Source organism: Sturnus vulgaris, chromosome 1, assembly GCF_052056855.1.
Source record: "Sturnus vulgaris isolate bStuVul1 chromosome 1, bStuVul1.hap1, whole genome shotgun sequence".
Classification (NCBI taxonomy): Eukaryota; Metazoa; Chordata; class Aves; order Passeriformes; family Sturnidae; genus Sturnus; species Sturnus vulgaris.
The window spans coordinates 40,501,294-40,525,926 of NC_142243.1; the positions used below are offsets into that span (position 1 = coordinate 40,501,294).

The 24,633-nt window shown below is 36.0% G+C and overlaps 2 protein-coding genes across 10 annotated transcripts in view; both read right to left on the reverse strand.

The window, feature by feature from the left end:
• NEK10 (NIMA related kinase 10) overlaps positions 1-16,300 on the reverse strand; it is a 231,531-nt gene extending 215,231 nt beyond the window's left edge. Inside the window, 16 exon segments of the mRNA XM_088160584.1 lie at positions 208-312; positions 823-1,047; positions 3,488-3,533; positions 3,536-3,557; positions 4,612-4,679; positions 5,039-5,073; positions 5,075-5,109; positions 5,659-5,700; positions 6,183-6,279; positions 8,571-8,669; positions 9,157-9,281; positions 10,406-10,436; positions 10,438-10,464; positions 10,784-10,898; positions 13,461-13,578; positions 14,174-16,300. Of these exon segments, the coding sequence (XP_088016710.1) occupies positions 208-312; positions 823-1,047; positions 3,488-3,533; positions 3,536-3,557; positions 4,612-4,679; positions 5,039-5,073; positions 5,075-5,109; positions 5,659-5,700; positions 6,183-6,279; positions 8,571-8,669; positions 9,157-9,281; positions 10,406-10,436; positions 10,438-10,464; positions 10,784-10,857 (1,031 nt within the window). The 5' untranslated portion in view covers positions 10,858-10,898; positions 13,461-13,578; positions 14,174-16,300.
• A 349-nt stretch (positions 16,301-16,649) lies between these two features.
• The window catches only part of SLC4A7 (solute carrier family 4 member 7), a 92,495-nt gene continuing 84,511 nt past the window's right edge, over positions 16,650-24,633 (reverse strand). For all 9 annotated transcript variants that reach the window (XM_088164365.1, XM_088164350.1, XM_088164353.1 and 6 more), the window contains 2 exons: positions 24,218-24,325; positions 16,650-21,079 (listed from right to left, as the gene is read on the reverse strand). In XM_088164365.1, coding sequence (XP_088020491.1) covers positions 20,998-21,079; positions 24,218-24,325 — 190 coding nt within the window. In that variant the 3' untranslated portion in view covers positions 16,650-20,997. The remainder of the gene's footprint in view (positions 21,080-24,217; positions 24,326-24,633) is intronic.

The window sequence follows — 24,633 nt, forward strand, 5'->3', positions numbered from 1 at the left end:
TACTTTATGCTTTGTTTCTTTCTAACAAAAGTGTACTTTTTGAAAATAAGTACTAGTATCACACATTTGAAAACAAATCCGATTTGATGCTCCTACTCCCTAAAGCAGGTATAAAAATTAACAATTTTGTAATTTTAAGTCCTTTTGCACAAGTGTATGTAAAGACATAACAGAATATTAGAATATTATATTACCTTATCACCCTACCTGCATGAAATGAGAAAATATTTGAGAAGATGCTGGTTTCTCCCTGCTGCATTTGCACTAGATAAACCTCCAACTGAAGAGCAGTCAGATACAAGACTTCTTTCCCTGAAAGAATAACAAAACAAAATTTAAGTTCCAGTGTTAAAAATGTCTTAATATGTCTTAATGACTTAATATGTCTTTGTTAACCATTCCTGAAGTTCTGAAAAATTATGTCTTTTCACTAAATTATCTAATATGCTTTGAAAAAGCAAACAAGCCTGTAAACAGAAAATTCCTTTACAATGTTCGTCAATTATATTCACAATTCTAGCTCACAAAATAGGTGTCTGATTAACAGGAAAACTAAAACTACAGTAATGTCATATTTATAACTTTTTCATTATTTGGCTTAAACATTGAAAATATGAAAAAGTCTTAGGATAACAATGAAATACAGAAGGCTGGAAAAAGCATTGTTCATTCATTATGTTCTCAATAGCTTTTTTAATTGTGTTGGCATCACATACAGCTGAACAAGCCAAAGATGTTATCTGATAAAACAGGGCTTGGTCAAATATATCTCAAAAGAGCAGTCTCGTACAACTGCCACTATGTTGAGGACTGAAAACCTACTCTTGTAACATACAAAGGAGCTGCTTGATTCCACCCCAGATCCAAATTTCCACACTAGTCTCAGGATCTTCACAAACCTGTACCAGAATCCAAATTATACTCCATAGAAGTTTGATGTGATCAGAATGAAGTAAACTGAGCAAAACTGGAACTCCTTCATACATTTTTATTTGATCTTTGACTCATGACTCTGCACAAAGGAGTTGCAGCAACTCTGCTGTGATCCTAAAAAAAATCAGCAAGAAATTTTAACAATAACTCCATCATTATTTTGCATTGTCAGTTAGCAAAGGGAAAAAAGCACAGGAAGTTAAAAAAAGAACAGAGATCTCCTGTTAAAAAAAGAGAAGTTAAAGAAAACAACTTAAAGTCACTGCAACCTGGTTAAAGTCACTATTTAAAAAACAAAAGAAGACAGTCGTCCAAACTTTCACAAGGGATGGAATTATACCTGCATTGAGTTCAACTGCCAGCAGAGGCAACCAGGCATACCCAGCCAGGATGGGAGGTGGCCAGGAGGGCTGCAGTCATCCATGCTACCATCGTATTAATGGCATCAGTAGTACAACTAGTACTGACTGCATGAACCTGTAAAGTCTATCTGTGGAACTGGAACAGCCTAGTTCTACAGATAACTCAAAAATGCATCATTCCTCTCTAATATAGTTTGAATACTGTGTTTAGAAAGTGACTGGATATATCCCTTAAAAGGTTTCTATAAGACTTCCATTAACTGCAATGAAGGTGGACTTCCCATAGAAAATATGATTAAGGATACCCATTTCCACTTGAAGCAAAAAAATCCATGTGTGTTTAATGAAACATGTGAATTCAGATTCATATCTGAATTTTAAATTATCCTTAACTGGCACTTAACTTCATCATCTTCCTGTCTACATTCAAATTCTAACTCTTACATCTAACTTTTGATTTACCTCCAGTTTCAAACCCAGAAACTAAATAAAACCTTTTCATATATTAATTTTCTCTATTCTTAGTCACATATAAGGCCATTTATATGTGTGAAATAGTTAAGTATGAAATTTTAAAAACCTCTTCAGAATTTTAGAGGTGATAAGTGATGTATTATCAAATTTGAAAATCTTTCAGTTTCTCACTGAAATTCAGTAATGCTTTGGTAGCAGCCCTGGCTGATTAAACAATTGAAGGAACATTGATGATTTTCTGATAAAGAGGATGTGGGATCTGACTCAGCCTCTGGAATAAACTAAAGCAGCTCTAGGTCTTGCAATTTTACTAGTTTATATTGGGCATCCCAGGAACTGCCAGGGCTCAGCATGATTCCCATCTAACACTCAGGTCTGCCAGGAGAGATGCACCAAGAAAAGTGATTGCTATTATTTTATGATAACATTGCAACTCATTTGCACTGCACTAGAGGCCATCAGTGGAGAGAGGGGAGATGGATTAAAACAAAACTGCTGGAAAAGATTTTGCTGTATCAGTATGTGACTGAAAATACACAGGTATCAGAATTTGACCTTGGGTATATTAAAGCATCACATTTTCTAATTCCTCTAAATACACACATCCTTAAATTAAAAAATCAAAATTTATTTTAACACAACCCACAAAAAACTCTCATCTTTTAGAGGGAAAATCATATTCATGTAATATCACCAGCAAGTTCTCAACAGAAATGAGCTCACTTATCTTCTCCCTACATTCTGGACTACAAATTGATTATTCCTGGCACTTGTATCAGATGAAATTATACGAAAAACATACATTGCTCTTTAGCCTCCTTCTTTGTACATTTGATGAATTATTTTTTTCCCAAGTCTTAAGTAATATCATATTGTGCACACAAATACTTAAAGCCACAAATATATGGTGGGTCAAGGGTAACAACAACAATTTAACAATTTTCCAATTTTCCCAGTACAAAAAGAGTAAATGTGAATGCACAAAAATAAAGAAACAAATATATTTTGTGTCTTACTGGTAATTAACCAAATGGAGTGTATTTTTAAAAACAACCACAATTTCTATGAACATTTGTAATATACTCTAAACTCTTTCTTGCCCAATCCAAATGTAACACAAAATCCTACATTTCATTCAGTGAGGAAAGTTAAATGGAAGTTGAAAATGTAGGTATAACATCATTTCAATTAACATGGACATTAAAAAGAAATTAAACTGAATCAGAGTTTTGGGAAGTCTGGGATACAGCACATCAATAACAGCAGTTTTTCTTCTACCATTACAGATGAAAGTTACTCTGCCCCCTTTCTGCTCTTTTTTCCTCTTTTTTTTTTTAATTTAACCACTAATTAATGAGAAGGCGGCACATATACATGGATTTGTCTGTATGAGTTTATTATTTTCTACACTGAACAATATTCTACCTGATTATTGTGAGGCACTGTTATATTAAGCTGAGGACAAAAGATTTTTATATGCAGGAAGTCAGTAGGAATTCCAGAGTCCTGCATGAGAATTTGAAAGACAGAGTCTGTGATTCCAGTCTTGCAGAGTTATCTACATGAACAAGAAGTCTGCTGCAAGGACCAAAGTTTCTATTGCCTCAATATAAAATTAAGAATATTTAAGTTTTCCTTATAAAAAGCAGTTTTAATACTGTGTCAAGAGAAAACATTAAAAAGCTTTTGTTAATTATAGCACATTAAATTGAACCTACCTTTCTGCTAAACTAGTCAGAGCAAAGAGGGCACCAAAAAACACATGGCAGATGACAAATTTACTAAGGTCTGGAAAAAAAATGAAACAAGATAAGTAAATGTCTGAATCTGTGTAAATATAAAATACATTATTTTCTTTTATGACTCAAACACATAGAGAAATATTTATTGAAAAGTAAAAATTAAGATACCAAATCTTCATAAAATATGTTAAAAGTCTTTGGTACATTTAAAGTACACCTAAATATACACTTAGAATAAACCCAGTAGGACAAGCAAGGATGTTTCTTCTCAAACTACAATTAGTATCTCTTTGACTGCTAAAGCATCTCTATTACATCATTGTAAAAATCTGGTTTTGTGTAAAACTTCAGAACTCTAAATCAGGCCTCCTGAAGTAAAAAGTTAACATTCAGTTTATATTTAAAGAGCACAGTAATTTAAGGCCCTGCCTGTATTTCCGTTCATGATTTATGACTAAGTAAACTCCATACTTTTCTAGATTTTCTAAAAATAGGTTGTCTGATACTGTATGATCACCATTGCCACTGTTTTTCTGCAGCATGATAGAATCATGAAACCCTTGTTATGCTCAATTTGATCTCAGGTGTATCTCAGTTTAGCCACAAACCAGCAATAGTTAAGTAAAGATTCTTAGACTGATAGTAATGAATAGCAAGGGATGTCTAGGTTGATACAGAATATTTAGACACAGAATACTTTACAAGTGAAAAACCACAGCAGAAATTCGTATAGGAAAACTTTAAAATATATTTACATTTTAAAAGTATATAATACTAATTGAATCATAGTAATGAGCAGTTATTTGAATCATAATTGTAGCTCAGGACAGTGTATACATGAGACTACTTTTTATATGAACAAATGTTTTGATTAGTCCAAATGTTTACAATCTATTTATCTCAAACAGCCAATAATCATACATCAGGCCAATTAACTTACAGAAAATAAATTCTTTTTATGATACTACTAATACATACGTAAAATACAGAGATTATCTTACCTTACAAGGCTGACAAGCTAAGGAATAATCTCCCACCTAGGTCAAATCTGAAAAGTGTGCATTATTCCATTAAATAGCTAATTCAACAACATTAGCAACTTTATGTGCTCTACTTGCTATAACCTATTCTCTTTGATTTTTAACAGCAGCAAGTTTTTGGAAAATGTCTATGGCACAAAGGAAGACACAAATTGACTCTTTCTCACTTTCTAAAACTAGTATTTTCATTTTACCAGTCAGATAACAGAGCAAAACACTGTATAAGTTCTTTGAATCATAACTAGCTCATCCTACTCTTTTATTTCACTGCATAAAAAGATACTAATTTCTTAAAGAAATATTACTTATGTAGAAGAACAGGCTGTTCTTTTCTACAGAAATTTTAGCTTTTACTTGTGTGATGATGCCTACAGTGAATATAGTAGTATATTACTTAATGACCACCTCAAGTATTTTAAACATTTTAAGCCTCACAGAAAAAGTTGTGAGCAGCCTTATAATTTCTGATACCAGCTATTGTACTTACATGTCATGTTGAACAACTTGTCTACATTATGCTGCATAATTAAGAAAATGATTTGCTAATGTTTCCATATACTACAGAGTAGGGAAGGAAAAATAAAGGATGCCATTAGGAAAAAACCTCGAGACTGTTCTGCACAGGTAGAGCCTGTAGGTGGTGCAGCTGTTTTATGAAAAAATATTCTGTAATGCACTGGTAGTGGTGTAGCCCCAAGGTTTAAGCCTGTTTCAAAATTAAAAAACCATTTATTTTACCAGTATGCTTTTCCCTTTGCAATGCCATTTGCTACAGTTCAAGGTGACTTTGCTCATCTCCCTTCAAAACTACAGTTTCTTCTGATTGAAACAATTGTATTGACTTTTCTAATTATTCTCCCACCTCAAGAGGCATTTCTTAAGTCTCCTAACTAGAAGTTTTAGATTAATGCAGCTAGATTATAGGACAGTTGTTTTGAAAACAAGTGAATAAACCCACACTGACTGCCCATATGAAAAGAGAGGAACAGACTCACTTCTTTCCATAAAGCAAGAATATCTGTACACTGCATTTTATAGTATATACCATTCTAATCATAATAAACAGACACACAACATAATGGACAAAGGTACTATGAAGACTTCTACCTGAGTTAGACTTTCAGTTCCACCCAGGCTGTGGAGCATTTCCTACAGGGAAAAATAAATAAAATTTAAAAATTCAGAATTACTTAAAATAAGTAGATAAATAAAAACAAAATAGGTGAAATTTTAAAGGTTCTTAAACTGGAGCTTTAAGTTTCCTTCACTAACAACATTATAGGAGTTTTACATATCTATATGATAAAGTCAAATACCAAGTCTAGGGCTCAGAGCAATGACCAAGCCATCTATTATGGAGATTTACAGTTTCTTTGTTAGGGTCAGCAACAACAGACATAATGTAAGAAATACCGGAAATTGACCAAGTTATGCAGTAATGGTGCAAAATCACTCTGGAAATTTGTTTATTTGCAATTCCCATCCTCATATATAGAAATATAGATACATACATGTATGTGTGCATTCATAAGAACAAACAATTTTACACACAAGCACCAACACAACTCATATGCACGACTCTTCATTGCATCCCCTTATCCGAGCAAGAAACAGTATTTTGACATACTGACCTGGTAGCACGGATCCTTTATTAATAATCTCAGGCAGATTAATACCCTAAGAAAATGAATGGATGGAGCTTGAATAACCTGTAATGAATTGAATAACCTGTAAATGAAATATTCAAAATATAAACCAAATTCAATTAAAAAAACTGCTTAATACTTAAATAAAACAGTTTCATTCAGGATCAATTGACTAGTGATTGATTAGTGAGCTACAACAACTGTTCAACACACCATGCCATAAAACTTTTTTTCATTTATATTCAAACACAGTAGCAGCTATAAATGAATGTGTTTCATCATATCAGCACTACCAGCCTTCACTTATTATCACTTAACTGATGTAGGAAAGTAAGCACTTATCTCTAAGAGCAAACTAACCATGCTTTGATATAAACTTTTAGTGTTTGGATCAAGGCCCAAAAGGGCAAAGTAAGTGAGAAACCCCACGGCAAACTTCAGTGCACAAAATATACTTATGCAAAAATAAGGGTATTACAGAAGTAAAAATAGCTATATTTAAAATATTCTTTTGAATGATAATCTATCCTGGCTTTTAAAAACTCTAAAATTCTATTATGCTGGGACTAAATTGTTATTTAGTTCATATGTTCTTGAAATAGGATTCTATTTCCATATAAAATGTCCTCCTTTATGTTTCTCCTTATGATTCTCCAGCATAAGACATGGCAGAAAACACAAATCAGATTTGCAGAAAGTGTCCAGAGGCAGTAATCCCGCATAAAATACCATTAATGGAGTCACTATTTCCACTGCCTGTTGAAAGTACATATCACCATTTTCCTATTTAAAATAAACCTAAAATTAGACATCTTTGCCATGTGTTTTTCTGTTGTTGTTTTAACTGAGAGGACAAAATTTGTTTGGATAGGTTTCTTGGAAACAGAAGAAGTGTATGGGTCATGGCAGTTCTCTTCCTATTTCATCATTTGCAGTTGGGAATGATGCCAATAGCTAAAAATACTTCCATAAAAATAAATGTTTTACACGTAGATACTAACAAACTCTTAGTCCTTTCATACCAATATTCTGCCCAAAGCAATACCATTTTTCATTATGATTCCATAATTGGACACTTCAGAACAGCACAAGACTTTCATTGAAAGAAAACAGTAACCATACACCTGCGTGCAAAATTTGTAGGTCAGATTTTAAATTGGCCTGAAGAAATTATCATGGTGGACAGTCATTCTCTGAACCTGGTTAACATTTGAGAGCCTTTTCTACTTTACATTTACAATACACATTACTAGATACAGCAGGGTATAATCCAGTTTATCTACATATCTACTACTTTATGCTTGTTTCATTAACCTTACCTGGGTGCTTTCATTCTTAATACAAGAGGCTTGTTTTGCCATATCACTATCACAAAGAACCACCAAAGAAAACCAAAATAAAAGCCAAGTATGTCACAATGTATAAACAGAACTTGGGAAATCACAGTGTAAGCTATTCTTAGATTTTTGGCCAATGAAGCTGAGCCACTGATCTCTCACTGGTGAGTATTGAGTTTGCATGTGAAAAAGAGGTACCAGATTTTAAAAACACTGAAATTATCTGTTTTTAACTCACTGTCGTTTAGATAATCAAAGAAGAGTTCCCTAGCTCCCCAGTTATTTCTGAATAAAGGTCTAAGCAAAGTATGTGGTGTTTTTAGAGTCCTCTGTAAATTCTAGAAGTTATACATTAATACCTTTCAATGCTCTAGGATTCATTCTTTAAACTTCTGTACCACTTAAGGGTTTTTTTAGAAAATGTATTTGGGCTTTAAAAATGAAAATACAATACACTGCAAAGGAGTATAATAAAAAAATCCTGAAAAATGCCTTTTTTTTCCCCTGAAAATATCTTTCTCTGCCCCCTCTGGTTTTTTTTTTTGATTTTGTACTTTTTCCTCACATAAATGAGAGCAGCATAAGAAAAGAGATTATCCTTTCCAATCCTGTTATACACAGAAATACAAATACAAACAAGTGGCATCAACTCATCTGAATTTGATGGAAACCACTGGCCTCTCACTATAAAGGCAGCAGTCCATAAAATACAAATAGAATCAGTAAAATAAATTAGAAAAGCAAATCATAGATTACCACATACAGATAAATGATCAAGAAAACATAGCAGTTAGAATTTTGGTCATGCAAGCTTTGTCATATACCCAGTCCTTCGTCTTCTCCCAATTACCCAAGCACTTCTCCTCAAAGCCAATGAACAAATGGTTGTTTAAAACTGAGATTACAAAGTGCTGCTGGTAATTTCCACAGAAATATGTATTGTAACAATATGGGATTATATCCATGCATCTTGCTTCTTCATGGAAGGCAAGAAAGAAAGGCCCTCCTTGGTTATGAATGTGTTTCATACACTGACCTGCAGGTAAGTGTGTCCATAATGAAAGTTGTAAAGATATCTTGAAACAGCTGAGGCTTGGGATGTTTGCTAAAATTTCTCTCATTCTTGTAGGTCACGCTAATAAGGAAGAAAAAAGAAAAATTATAAACTGCAAATTAACTTTCCACAGGACAGTTTTACACTGTTACAACTTAACATTAGCAACAAAAACAAAGAAATGTCATATCAGCAGTTACCACAGAATAACATGATTTCAGATTGCCAGACATGAACAGTCTGTCTCATGCATAATTTGGGACTATCAGAATGGTATAACTTTTCCACGTAAAGAAACTATCACTATTTAAAATGACTTTATTAACTCTCAGAGTATACTCTGCTGAGTGGGAAAGTTTGAAACTTAAAAAGGCAGGAACATAAATAGATTTTAAAAGTTAAAGATATGTAATTCTCATCTCAAATACTGGATTTATATGAAAAGTACAAGTAACAGACATAAGTAAAAATACAAATGCCTTCAACACTTCAATAAGGTGATACCTTTAGATACATAAAGATGTTCAGATTTACAAGAGTGTCATCATCAGCTTTTAAATACTTTTACCTGCATTTTTCAAGCTCAATAGCTTTTGTTGATTCTTGCCATTGACCACTGGACTTTCGTTCATTGCTGTTGACATTTTGCCAAGTTCTTGTTGCACTGGTTTTGACTACTTTCAATATATATAGCTGGAAGTTAAGGAGGGAAAGGATAGTAGTCATGAAGCCAACACTGCCTTTTAAGTTTTCTGAGAATTTTATCAAGGAAAAGTGCCTTGTCTCAAGTTCTGACTTGAACTTTGGACTTAAAACTTGTCATTATAGAATACACACACCTCCTCTGCAAAACCAAACTGATGTGGTAGAAAACTAATGCAAAGCGAGACTGGAAAACAAGTACTGACAGGTAAGTAAAAGGTGAAAAATGGTGTCTTCTAAAATTTATGATAGCAAAGCTGGACAAAAATCTGCAACCCATGCTTATTATCTATGCTTCTTACTTGTCCCAATTCCACATTCTTTTTTGGTTGTACAACTCACATGTTTCAGCTTTCTGCTCAGAAGAAATTCCAGGCCTCTAACCAGGTAGAAAGTGCCTAACTCCTACCTCACATAGATGAATCCTTTAGTCATTTTGTCATATCTTTTTACAGAACTGAAAGGGAGAAAAGGTTCTGTGATTCCAAAGATGCACACCCATCATCATGTGTTGGTTTTCTTTGCTTCAAATGACAAACACAAGTTTCACTAAGTGAGTTGAGGTGAAGGAGATTTGACTTTCTCCTGTAAGTTGGTATTTCAGCCTTGGATATTTTTAGCTGAAGTGTTATTCTTCAAAGACAAATTGTTTATGGTTAAAATGCTGATCTTATTTTATATTCTTTACCACTCTCCCCCATGCTGCTACTCACACATCTTTAAGCCCACCTTCGTTGTGAAAGGGCACAGAGGAAAAAATATCTGCTAGGGTACTTTAATATATGCAACAATAGCTAGAAAAAACCTGCTCAAGATACAAAATAAAGCACTGTTATTTACTGGTAAATAAAAAAATATGGTATAGTAGAATGGGAAGAGGATCCATTTCATTCTTTTATCCACTCTAAATGTGATTTCTCTCACTCAGAAGGTCTAATGTTGCCAAGGAAAAAGAAAAAAAAAAAAAAAGACAAGACGACAGACATCCACTACTCAAGATTTTGCTAACATGTTTTAGTCATTATAGAACACAATGTTCTAAGTATATGCCAGAAACCATAATCACCATTAATTATAATTCTAAGGCATGTTTAATAACAGTTATTGAAAAATACCTGTTGGTTCCTTGACTGAACACTTAAGAGACTGAAGCCTTTTTAGATCAGAATAATCCCTAGGAAAAAAACACAATAGCTTGTCATAACAGTTACATAAAAGTATTTCCATAAGTGTAAAGGAGGTCAACAAGCAACAATGTTACTGAGAGAAAATAAAATTTTCTAGTGTTGCCTGCGGTCCACATGTTGCATACAGAAGAATTTACAGCTTCACCAGAATGCCTTAAATCAACAAAGGTGTAAATAAACTTTGTGACCAGAGTAACAGTTGTCATGTTTATATTGCATTTCAAATTGAAGCATTCTGCTTTGGCAGCCAGTGTAAATTCCACACGAGTCCTACTGAAGTTCAAAGTAAAACGTCAGATACTATACCTCATAGAGATCCCGGGAGGCTTTTTTTCTACTGCTTTTTCTGTGCTCTTCAACTTTTTGTCCTGATCAGGCATTGTGTACCACTATTATCATTATGGGGTTAAATACTCATTTCCTTAAAAACAAAGTAGATACAAAGAATTGTATCACTGCAGCAAAAGGAATGCATGTTTACTTATGGAACCAACCAATACTGCTTTTAGAAAAAGAAAACAGCTTTGCCATTTTCTCAGCATGAAGCCTTGGGCATCATGTCAGGATATCCTTTGACATTCCAGATATTAATGAGAAAGCTACTAATCTAACACACAGAAACCTTAGTTTTCCAACACACACGTAGACAACACTGTCTTGCTCTTTCATGTATTTTTTATTAGGATTTTTCCTCTTCTTTTATCTTCTTGCCATTATTTCTCTCCGTGAATTGGCTGGTTATGTTACAGCAGTGCTTACAGGCTAACATCAAGATTGTCAACAACAAGCTGTTGTCCAGACAACAGAGAATTTAATAGTTATATCATCCAAATAAACAAGTCAAATGAAGGGTAGAAAAAGGAGGCATCTGACAGAAAAACGAGGTGCATATATCTCATTTGAGATGAGGTGGTTCTCCCCCTCTACTCGACTCTTTTGAGACCCCACCTGGACTACTGCATGCAGTAATGGGACCCCCATCAGAAGAACAACAGGGACCTGTTGGAGCGAGTTCAGAGGGCTACAAAGAAGATCAGAGGGCTGGAGCATCTCCCCTGAGAGAAGCTGAGAGGGCTTGGGTTGTTCTGCCTGAAGAAAAGAAGGCTCCAAGGGAGATATCGAGCAGCCCACTACCTAAGAGGGCCTACAAAAGAGTTGGAGGGACTTTTTACATGGGTATATGGTGTTAGGACAAGTGGATGATGACTTTGCACTAAAAGAAGTCATGTTTAGATTAGATATTAGGAGGAAATTCTTTACTGTGAGAGTGATGAGGCACTGGAACAGGTTGCCCAGAGAAGTTGTGGACATCCGTGGAAGTGTCCAAGCTCAGGTTGGATGGGGCTGTGGTCATCCTGGTATATAGTGACAGGTGCCTCTGCTGTGGCAGAGACTTGGAACTCAATGATCTTAACGTGTCTTCCAACCCAAGCCATTCTATGAATCTATGATCACACAGTCTGCCAAAGAACAACAGAAATTTTCAGCAGTTTAGAATCTAGGCTTTCTGAATATCTTATACCAAACCTACCTGCTTTCCTTGCAGTGGGGGACACAGCTTCTTTCCACAGATGAGCAGATATGTATGGCATGGCCTCATCAGGGCCATTACTACATGTTAAATCCCTGCAGACAAACGTTCAGTATGTAGGTCTGACTTCCAACACAAGCCCTCAGCTAGTCACTTGCACAGTACACAACACCTGTTCACTGAAAATTTTCTAAAGCCATAGAAACATACAGGAAGACATGGAAAGAGGATAGTCGAGAGGAGTATCTTGCTGCAACAGAAGCAACTATATTGATGCAGATCCTTGTCTGAGTGAGGAAAAAAAGAATGGTCAGGCACAGGCTGAGGCTCTAGAATTATCCTAGAGAATTATATACAGCTGGAGCATATTGGTAGAGTACCTCCAATTCAAAAACCAAGGATACAATACCATGGTCTGATCCTTTCTACCTATTTTACTGTTCACTAAACACGGGCTGTTTGAATGTTCCCTTTGATGTGTCTTTCACAGAATGTTCTGTATCAAACCTGATGGCCTCCTTTTCTTGCTGTGCAGGGTAGAATTCCTCTGCTACTGATTTTTATTTCTCTTCCTCATAAAGACAAAGAAGAAGAAAACTGGTCATGAAACAAAAGCATTGTAAACTACCAGAAGCTGCTCCTTCCCAAATGAACATCAGAGTCATTTTTCCAGTTACAAAATCTCACATCACAGAACTACCCAAAATGCAACTGTTGACAGTATGAACTCGTGCACTGCATGAAACCCTCTTGGAAGTGGCCTGTAAGCCCAGTTCATCCATGTCTAGTCTTTTAAACAAGCCTGTGTCCTACCACAGGGTATCATCGATCTGGATCCACAAGAAACTACAACTTCTCTGCTCTCTTGTGTGCATCTGCTCGAGGTTATTAAAAAACATTTCTGTGGCACCAGTTATGACCAGGGAATGAATATAAACAGGATTTGTTCTATCACTCAGCAGACGAAACTACTGAGTTCAGACTAAAGTGAATGCAGTTTGCTCAAAGCATTTATTTCCTTTGCTTCAAGAGCACTGAAAGTTAAGAGAAGCCATGCACATTTCTAAGCACATTAAGAATCCTCAGGAATGAGAATTTCTATGTACTGTTTCAGTGATATTCTTATAGCGTCTCCCCAAGACCTCGTCCCTTTGGGATGTTACTGAGGCATGACACGATGCAATAGGCTTCTCACATTTGAAACTCACAAATTGTGTACTTGACCATGAGTATGTATGCACAAAGAACAGATTTTAACCAATTAAAGAACAACCAAATCACACACAAATAACTTGTCCATGAGAAAACAGAGTTAAAATTTTCAGCATCCTATGAAATCCTTGGGTTAAATTTCTAAACTGCAAACAGCAAGATTCCCAGTATGGCTAGATTTTAATACAGAATTGTTAGGTCTCTGTGATTATTTAAAACATTTTATAACTGTCTACCAACCTTGCTTTAGAGCTGCCATTCCAATTTTTTTGATGTTTCCTCTATCTTGGTAAAGATGAAAGAGAGTAACAGATGACAAATATCTTAAAGGTTCGTTGCCACTACAGATCCGAAGTCCCTGTGCAAAAATTTAACCTGATAAACATCAAGCCAAATTCCCTTCACTGCTGCTGAGAAGGAAGGGACACTGGTCACTCAAAGATACAGCCCTCACCCAGCTCTGAGGACTCACCCTGAGGTTACCTCTCTGCTTCCTAGAGGCCAACAAGTCAACACAGGTCAGGAAGCCCTTCAAGAAAGAGGCCAGCTGTGGCCACAAACTGACCCTGCACTGACCTCTTTAGTCTGTTAGCCCAGCATCATCTCATCAGCTCACTGGATTGGGAAACCTGATTCAGGTTACAAATAATCTCTCCTACTTTAGTCCTGATTACCTTGTCTCTAAAACACTTCTACTGTACAAGGGCAGGGACAACATGCAGAAAGGAGGACTCATCTATGCAGCTTAGTGGGTTATGCTCTTCACCTTGCTACAGAGATTAAACTAATTAATTAACAGCCAGCTGCCAGTGAAAATGGCTTTCCCTTCCCCTTCTGCCAACAATTCTTTCTACTTCTTCAGCTGATCTGACCCAAACCTGAGCCAGTTTAGAGGGTTAGAGTCACAGAAAAAATACACTTCCCTTTGTATTGTTACTTTCCTACCAATTTACCTCACTGTTACAGTGACCTGATGAGTATCTCTGCTGACAGGGCAGGAATGCACAGGTGTAAATCGAGGGAGAAGAGCAGAAAGCCCCTTCCATCAGTAGCCAGTCATTTAATCAGGTAGGTATATTAGCACCATATCCTGAGTGAGGGGTAGACAAACAAAAACAACTCAATTTTCCTTCTATCAGCCAGAAACCTGAGAGAAAACGGACATTAATATTCCCTTACCTATTCTCAGTTATTTGACTTTTTTGAAGTCACCGAGTAAGTTCCCATCCCGTGTTCCTTCTTTACTTGTGCCAGCAGAAATTTCCATGGAGCCAGGCTATTCACTGTCCTCATAATTATCCCCCGCTATGACACCAGCCATGAGGAATGTATAAGAAACACACTAAACAACACTCATTTGTGCCAGATAAAAACTGAAATCAGACAACTCCTTTAAAGAACAGAGACACACTAAAAGAAAAATTTCTTTACAGCACAGTCTCATTTAATTCCATTTAAGAGAATGAAATTAGAGCAATAGTAATGCATTCATTTTAATTGGGGATAATTACATTTAATTAGTTACGTTGATTCAATTACATAGGAAGAGAGATGCATTCTAACAGCACTGGAATGCAGGATAGGAATGCTCCAAGAATCTTGCCAGAAATGAAATAATCCACATGATGAGAAACAGGAGACAAAGGAATTACCCCAGACCTGATCTGTGGCCCAGTCTAGTATCTGTCCCAGATGACATAAGCACATGAGCTTCAGAAGGTAAAAGAAAGCCCCAAAACAAACAAAACCACAAAGAAATGTTGGAGGATAAATCTACCCCACTGACTATGGTCTCTTCAACAAGAAGATGTCTCTATCTTCAGTAGCAATAACTACTGGATATGGATAAATTGTAAGCCAACTAGGTGCTTGATTTTCCCTTAAACTCCTTTCTTAATCACTCCAGTGTCCAAATTCCACTGACTAATCATATACAGAATAACAGGCTTAAGGTGGATAAAGAAGCAGTAGATATTTTGGCTTCAAAAAGACTTTTGATGCTGTTGCTGGATAGCAATGTATCTAATACCCCATCTAATACCGTAAGCTGGGTCAGATGAAGGTCAGGTGAAAATTCACTCCTTAAAAGAACAATTAGAAATATATTATTGTCAAAACAGAAATGGATTTCAAACACAGCCAAAATTATAGCAAAGGAAACATCAAAGGTGATGAAAAATTCCCAAAAGGTACTTTTCCTTACCCACTCGGATGGAAAAAAAAAGGAATTCTGGCTGGCTTCTCCTCTTGCTCTCAATAAGCATGGCAGTCAGAATAGATACTCACCAGTGATAGCCTGTGGCTAGGAAATTGTATTGAAGAACCCACATGGACAATGTTTGAATACTATTTCTTGCATTTTATTAACTGAAGCAATACAGAAATCTGTATTTGCTATACACACAAACTTCCACATACATATATGTGTCTCAATCTTTTTTAGTAACTTCTTTGGAGAGTCTCCAACGGTTAACAAGGGTAAGGTTCTTCCTGTTTTCCTGACAAATGAAAATATTCAAGCCACTGCTGTTTTGGGGTTGTCTTTTGCTGTTTGTTTTCGGTTTTTTGTTGTTGTTGTTTTGTTTTCCCTCTGTACCACCTCATTCCTTAAATGGCCAGGCCTATTCTCAGATTGCTAGGTCCACCAAATGTCAGTCTCTTGCCTAATTTCCAGAGCATAACTTTCCTCTGTAGAGCTTGCCTAAATCCACCCTGTTAAACAGCAGCTCACATACGTAAGAATAACAAAACAAACAAAACAAAATAAAGAACAAGGGATTTCTGAGGTCTAGTGAAGCAGCTCAGTTCAGTATCAACTCGAGAATAAGACGCAGCTCTTTGAAGCTCACCTTCTCTGCTCCCACTACCAAGCAGAGCTTTATAGGGAATTACACCGCTATTACTTAGAGCCTCTGAGAATCACGAGATTGTTCAATGCCCACTGAAAGCCCAGAGCTGGTGAAGGGGCAGGGCCGTGGAGCACGTCATTCAATGGAACGGGAGGAGGATGGGGACATGGCACCGCTTTCCCCATCCTTGTCTGCCCTCGACAGGACTCGCCCGCCCCTTGCCTCGCCGTGTTCCCGTCCCTCCCTCAGCGGCTCCCGCGCCCGCCGCGCGCTCCCCCGGGCACGGCCCCGGCCCACTCACTCCGCGGCGCGCGCTCGCCTCCGCTCCGCCACCGGGCTACGGCGACGCTCGCTCCGCCGGGACGGAGCCTCCCGACCAATCGCCTCGCCTCTTCTTGGCTCGCTGGCCAATCGCGAGCCTCCGTGCTGCGCAGTGCCAGGATTCCCCGGCACCGCTTCCGCCCGGCGCCGTTACCATGGGCACGGGGACGCCCCGGCCGGGCCCGCCCCGCCCCGCAGGGCCCGACCTCAGTACCCCCCGGGTCCCGGCCCAGGGCAATGAAAACAGAAGTGGCCTGAATGGAGTCCAGGAGATTGTTTATTGCTTTTACCAACTTTCTGAAACGTTACAAAAGATAATTTTATTCTAGCAGTAATTAAAACAACACAAAGGCTGAATCACATTAAAGACAAGTCTGAGAGTTGTGTTTTCTGTATAAACTGAATATTGATTCTACAGCTGGAATAATGTTTTCATTTGCTTTGGATTTGTTTATAAAGTAAGAAAACGTCACTGTAATTAGAAAAGCAGTCATAAAAAATTCGAACCATACAGTATGTAATCACATTTCAAATAAGGAATATTAAAATCAAAACTGCAGTTCAGCTGCAAAAGCTGAACCTGGAAGACACCTTTGCAAAGGAGCAACAATAGAAAGGAAAATACTAGAAATGATGTGTCTTCCCAATAAAATCATTTAGAAAAGTATCGATTTTCAAACTCATTCATTATTCCAAATAAAAGTCAACAGATACTAAATTCAGTATGAAAGTGTCTTTAGATAAAGTTCAATGCCAACTACAAAGTCCTATAAGTTTTCACTAAAAACATTATAAAATAAAATTGACAAACGTACTGAGCAATTTGCTTTATTTATAGCACTACACTTATGCTGACTCAAAGCTGTGTGCATCTATAGTCTTAAAACTTGCCATAAAATAAATTACTGTTGGTATAAACAAAATATTTCCCACGTTTCACTGTACTTGATAATTTTGTCCTAGATGAGTAATTAAAACATTACTAATCATAAGAAAGCAAAAAGAAAACTAAGCTGGCTGTGGTGCTCGCCTGACAGATTACATTTGTGAACATAGAGTCATGAACCATTTCCTTTCAGATTTACAGAACCTATGTACAAGACAAACCCTTTAGAGTGGAGCAGGCTCTGCGACGTGACACCCATTTGTTACAGAAATATTTTACAGCCTGTCGAACCTGCCTTTGCAAAGGGCACGAATTAGGAAGTGACCGTATAAAGACAGAGATGCAGGTGAAGCAAATGATAACTTATGGGAGAACTTATATTAAATGAAGAAAAAAATGGCCAATATACTTGGTTGAAAAAGATCCCAAAACCATTAGGGCACCAAGTTCTACCCTGACAGGTTTTATGATGACAAACTTGGCAATTTAGAACATTTCCCAGAACAATTGTATAAAATATTATGTTATAGCTGCAAAATTAATCTAGGAGGAAATTGTTGTTAACTTGGGCATATGTAAACAGAATGAAAAACATGTCACTGTAATACATATGAAAATAGTGAGAATGAATTTTCTAGAATATAATTTAAACACAAAACTGCATTTTAAATGATACATTTTAGACGATAATTTAAATGGAGTGGTCAAAATTAAGACCTACATTTCATGTAAACATTAATATTTATAAATAAATTAGAAAAAAAAATTTAAAAAAGGAAAAAGAAGAAAAAAAGGAACTTCCTGAGGTGGCTCTGCAGCCAGGTACACAGTAGCACTAAGCTCCATTCCAGGAAACCAAGGCATCTATAAAAAGTGCAGGGTTGTTTATTTTCCTCTAACTGTTGGAATGGAAATCCATTGGCGTAGTTTTTGCAGGGCTTAAGCCCTGTGAAAAAAAAAAAAAAAATCAGTGCACAGCAATTATCTCTGCTCTTCTGCATCCATTAAGGCAAAACATGTATCTACATACAATAAACTACATCCTTAGTTGTCTTATTTTAATACTATGTGTGATTTTAAAGCAGGGAAGGTGTAAAATGAGCAGTGAATCACTTAACCATACATTAGCAACAGGGATTTATGCACTTAATACCAGATCTTCTCCTGTTCATATGGGAAGAAAGTGCAAGTAAAACTATTGCCCAAGAACACTGGAACTAAAGGTCACTGTTAACTGGTTTGCCAAGTCATGGTTTTTCTGGCATTGATTAAAATATCTACACAATTAAATAAATACTGTGATTAGTCTTGTGGGGCTTTGGTTTTGTTGCCTTTCAACTTTACTCAAAATATACCCACTTTCTGTAATATTAACCAAAATGTAACCCTTCTGAAGCAGAAGCAAAATACAAGGTGTGCAGCACCATGGAACCCTGATTTCCAGCATTAAAGAGTTAGCAATCCAAGAGGCTTCTAGAGATTTTTTTGGGTCTTTGAAAACTGTTGCAGGACTGTGAACAAGAAGCTTAAAATACTACTGAGAGGACAGAAGTACTGTATTGTGGATGATGCTACATAAAATGTTCAAAATATCTTCTTTGATTCAGACCAAGAGGTACTTAGGAGTGGTCTTGTTTGGGTTTTTTTTAAATAATGTAGAAAGTTTTGAGACCATCTGCTGTAGTTTCATTGTTGTCTCAGTTTTATCAGAAGGAAACCATGGTTTATTTTCTGAAAGAGCAAGAAGTCAAACTAAGGCACAAGCTACACTATTATCTAAGAATGCAGGTCATTACATAGTATTGGTCAAACTGGTAATGAAAACACCTCTCTTGCTTTGCTACTGACCTGACCCTGTTAGGACAGTTTGGATACCATTGCTCATATTGCTGTACACTATGATTTCCTGTCTTTGAACTGTCTTCTCGATATTCAGTTAAATGAAAAAAGGGAAAAAAAAAGTTAAATAATTGCATTACATTTAAAGGGAACAGTAACAGTCCATGTAACATAAATACTATTTTAAAATGTTTCTATTTATTCCCACTGATTGCTTTATTTTTGTAATATACAATTACTTTCTCTACAGGTGACACTTGGCTGAAGAGCACCAAAATTCAGATAGTCTGCCTTCCTCCAGAATCAGCTCCTTTTGCAATTGATGAGAATTTTATCAATTGGTCCATGGTAAAACTCCCAACTCTGCCAAAAGCAGAATTAAGCAAAGAGCATCTTCTAGTATTGAATGAGCACAGATCCTAATTAGAGCCACTGTAATGCATCCAGCAAGGGCTAGTGGCAATTCAGAATGTAAAGAGATAATGTTGGAAATTAGAGCCAAAAAAACTAAGGCATAAGGCAAAAACTATTAAGAATGGAAACGGCGCAAGTAAGTGACCAAGATTTTCATTTATATATAAAATTCTCATTATTTCAAATATTATAATGCTAAACACTAGAACTTGGAAATGTAAGTACAATAAATGCACTGACTGCATCTTTATCAGTGGAGTCCCCAAAAAATCCCATTTACTTTAATAAATGAATATTTATTTTTTCAATTCATCTTACATGATAGAAATTTATACTAATTAAAATAAATAAAGTGTTTAAAAATAAGTTGGTGTGCTATCATATATGCCCTTTACAACGGAGAGGATCACAACTGTACATACAAATACCACAAGCAATTAGCAATCCATAAAATAATACTGATCATAAACCTATCCCAGAATTGAGCTACAACTAATTTAATCAAATACACAATAAATTTAAAAATTTATTAACCAAGAAATATATTTGATGAAGATATGAAATACTCTAAAATCTTAGAGCAGAGTAAATCAGACGCTGAAAATCTATAGGAAAAAAATGTAAGTAAAAACAGGAAGAAAAGAATTCAAGAGTACTGATGTGGTAAGTACTTATAATTTCCTATATACCAATTGCTGCCTGTAAATCCAATTCATATTGCGTAAACATAGAGTGTCCAGAATGGCAAATACTGACTTGGGACTGTAACTACCATTACTGCACTCATACTGCCACTGGACAATAATGAAAAGTCAAGAGAATTAAAAAAAAAAAAAAAAAAAACCAAACCAAAAAAAAAAAAAGAATGCAGCACATCAGGGTATTTAGATACAGTTTAAGGCTTAACTAACCACCTGACTTAGGGCTCTAGGCCACTTCTGTAGAGTAGGAGAGACAGAATCCAGAAAACACTAGCATGGAGTGGAGACATAAAACACAGTAGTTCTTGTCAACAGCACATTAACATTTGTTCTATGAAACCACAAAAAAAAGTATACCCTGCAAAAACAAGCACTAATTGCCTGCATGGAAAACAAAACTTCTGTAGCACACATTATAAACAGAAGTATTGCAAAATTTTAAGCAATGTGGACCAGTAATCACCAGCAAAAGCTGATGTAACTTTTATGCACATATTGATTATTGAAAATAATAAGCATTCATTACAGTCTTCCTATTTAAAAATGAAAATAAAATTTCCAATAAAATAAATAGCTGAAGTGTGATTACAACTCATTTGCTGGGAAAATCTTCACATTATGCAAGCATATCTACAGTGCCCTAAACAATGGCAGAAATTAAATATATGCTGCTCCTTAAACTGGAAATCACACTTCCATGGTATAATATCCTACAGTGATATATATATATACACACACAAATACACGCAATTCCCATTGGTTCCATTCTATAAAGATGTTTCTGCATCCACATATCTCACAACAGGTGTATTTTCCACTTCTATTTTCACACTTTCTGGTTTTTCAGGGCTGTTTGAAAACAAACAAGAAAATGTAAGGTCTGGCTCACTTTAGGAAAGCTTAAATTTCAAACGTTTTATACTTCACAATGAACACAAAATATTTACATAAGGATGCTTTTATGATGAGGCATTTCTATTACATTTTAGTAATTGTTAAACACTATTCACAGAAACAAACTTAAAAGAGAGAAAACATCAATATCTCATTCATAAATACCATATCCAATTCCACTGCTTTTATTGATTTGAAACTGTTAATGGAAAACATCTTTAAAAACAAACAAACCCTCAGTACAGCCTGTAAAACTGTCTAGGTAAAAATACTCAAAAATACATAACAAGCAGTATTACTTTATGTCTTTGTCCTTGGGCAGGAAAGCCATCTGTTCATAAGAATGGGAGGATATTTCAATCTGTTCAAAAGGGGAAACCACACTTGGAACAACAGCAGAGGACAGTAAGAAACCTGTGAAAGCGTCCATTCAAGTGAAGCAGAAGACCCTAAAGACAAGTGCCACCTCAGCAACTGACACTCTTAGGGACACAGATACCAAACAGTGCCTGACTGAAGGACAATAAGGAATGTCCCAAGGTAGCTGGAAATCAGTAGAAGACAAAATGAAACAGTGTAAGAGGGAGGATGAATTTCAGAAGAGATGATACATTTGTAGAGTTGCTCTTTAAGGAAAAAAATGCATTATAAATTCATGCAAAGAGAAAAATTCTTCATCTCCTTAGAAAATACAAGTGTGCTGGGACTCCATAGAGTCTGTAAACTACAATAGATGGTTGAGGTAGAAAGAAAAGGCAATCTGGACCAATTCAGAAAAGGCAAAAAAAAGTTAGAAATTTATTTTTTTAAAAATAGGTGATTTTTAACAAATCATGCCAACCCACACAACATGTCATCTGGAATTAAAAAAGACGTGCTTCCCTCAAACTGCTTCAGTATTTGAATATAAAACCAAAAATAGCAGTGCCTACAGAACCACTTTTACCATAGCATTAAATGTCTGTCTGTAGCACCAGATGAAGACAGTTATGCAGAAAAACCTTAGCAGAACTGAAATGAGTAATTTACTGGAAATTACTTCTGAATGACCAGTAGTGTCACCTCTAAATCTCAACAGGATGAAAAGAAAGTGTAGCAAATATCTCAAAAGAGCAACCAATTGATGTAAGGCTCAAGAAGTCTGCCTTTCAACATTTTAACAGATTGCCTGTTAAAAAGCTGGTTTCTGGCACCAGTGGTGTTTAGTTTACATTTGTATTTTTAGCAAGCTCCCTACCAAGATGCATTTTTTACTGTACTAAGCTCAAGCAGGGTATATTATGGAATCAAAGGGAAATGTCTTACTGCAAAACATAAAAATAGATGGAATAATGAATACATGGCTAAGCACAACAAAAACCACTGCAAACTGGCCAGAAGCCTGATTTGTTAGTATTGCATGTAATTCCATACTAATTTAACCTACTCAGGAAACAGAAAAGTGAGAGATGAAATTGTACTAACTTATAACTCCATGAAAACCGAATCTAAACATCTTAATTCTTCTGGAAAAAAAAAATAGACGCCTGTATCTCTTCGAGCCTTATACACCCAATGGCTATCAGATTATGCACTAGAATCATCCACAAATTCTCTAATAGGCTTCTGAGAATACAGCAAGAAAGAAAATCTTACTAAATAAGGAGGGTATACTGACATACATATTCTCACCTCTTTAATACCTCTGTAATTTGTCTTCTTGATGGTTCCACTTGTGTGGTACTCAAATTTTTGAAACGTTTTAATTAAACAAACGTGTTTAACATTTTGAAAATGTTTAAGCAATGCAGCCTAGACATTCACTGGAAATGGTGCCAGCACTGATGAATCTCTTAAGCTTTTCCTCTTACTATACACCTCAAAGCTCCCTTACCCTTGGTTGACCTGCTGTCTGGCCAAAACAGCATATTTCCATGCCTAGTTTGGAGCAATGCCTGTGGTGAATAGATAGATGGTATACAAGTGCTAAGTCACTACTAGTGTTTCCAACAGTACCTGAGATAGCTTGGACAGAGCTATGAACAGAGTAGGAATGCTCCAGCCGTGGACAGAGTATGAACACTCCCTCCTCACCATGAACACTTTCACTGAAATGTAATTTTATACAAAACCTGATAATTTGGTATCTCTGAAATATGCCTTCCTTTGACAGAATTGGCTGAAAGGGATCATCCAATAGAAGATGCATACACTAGACAACAGGATTGCTAAGGTTTAGTTTTCTGAGGCAAATATGCCCATTGTCTCCTTTCCTACATTAAAACTACTAAGCAATAGCTGCATGGCATGTGGAGCAGTCCACAGATACTAGTCCCTATAAATTACAAGACTTTGATGAATTTGGGGATATTCTGCATAAATATTCATGTTTTGGCTTGTTTCTCTAGATAGATTCAGCCAGACAGGGAAGAAATTAGGATAGAATAGCAGAATGGTTCATCACACTCAGATTTTGTACTTTGACAGGGAGCTCACAGAGAAGAAAGGCTACTGACCAGCATAGAAGATGTGTGTCAGCTTACAGGAAATGTTCACTGAACTGAGGACTCATGATCTGTCCATGTACCTCATTCAAGTATATTTCACATTCAGTGAAGATAGTCTTTGAGACAGGTTTAATTTTTAGATATTAAAAATGAGTTGAGGAAAAGCAGTCCAAGCAACGCACTCACCCACAAAAACAGGGCAGGTCCTAGGGCAGTACAAAGCAACAACGAAAGTGCTGGACTTACCTTTTATTCTCAACGAAATTTCTATTATTGAGGATCAAACCACTCCTGTGTTCATGTACTCTCTAGTATTTAGAAACCCTAAGCTCAGAGTAGTAAACACTTGTATTAAGTAAATAAACAGTCATTTAAAAATTACTATTTAAAATAATACATTTAATAAAATAATAATAAAATAATTCCTTATAGAAACTAATAAACTTCAGAGTAAAAATTAAGCTCAAATTCAAGTTCTTCTAAAGTAAGAAGTCAGTAATTCATATTTATAAACCACATATACTCATTTTTAAGATAGATTTCAATAAATACAAGTACAGCTGCTAAACACCAGATAGTTAGAAAAGGTGTGAGTAATTATAGCTACCTCAGGTTAGCTCTGGTTACTTTGGCATTCTCAGTACTCATGGCAAGAGCCTTCCATTGTGCAGTTTTGGCCATTTCGTCTGATATGTTTACAACTGAGGGATCAATGCTAAAGAACAAACATACTTTCTGGTTAGTATTCAATGCCTTGCAACACTATTATACTTACTGTCACTCATCACTTCCATCAGTTGTGCCTTCTTTCAATATTTACACAGCCACAAGTTGAGTTCATCTCTTAAAAGTATACTCCAACAAAAAACTGAAAATTTAACTCACTAGCACTACCATAATTACATAGAATCTCAAAACAAGTTTTCACATAGAAACCAATAAGATACTGAGAATACTTGAGAGGTAATTCATACCTAACTTCAGAAAATTATTCTGCATGCCCAGAAATAATGAATTGAATCA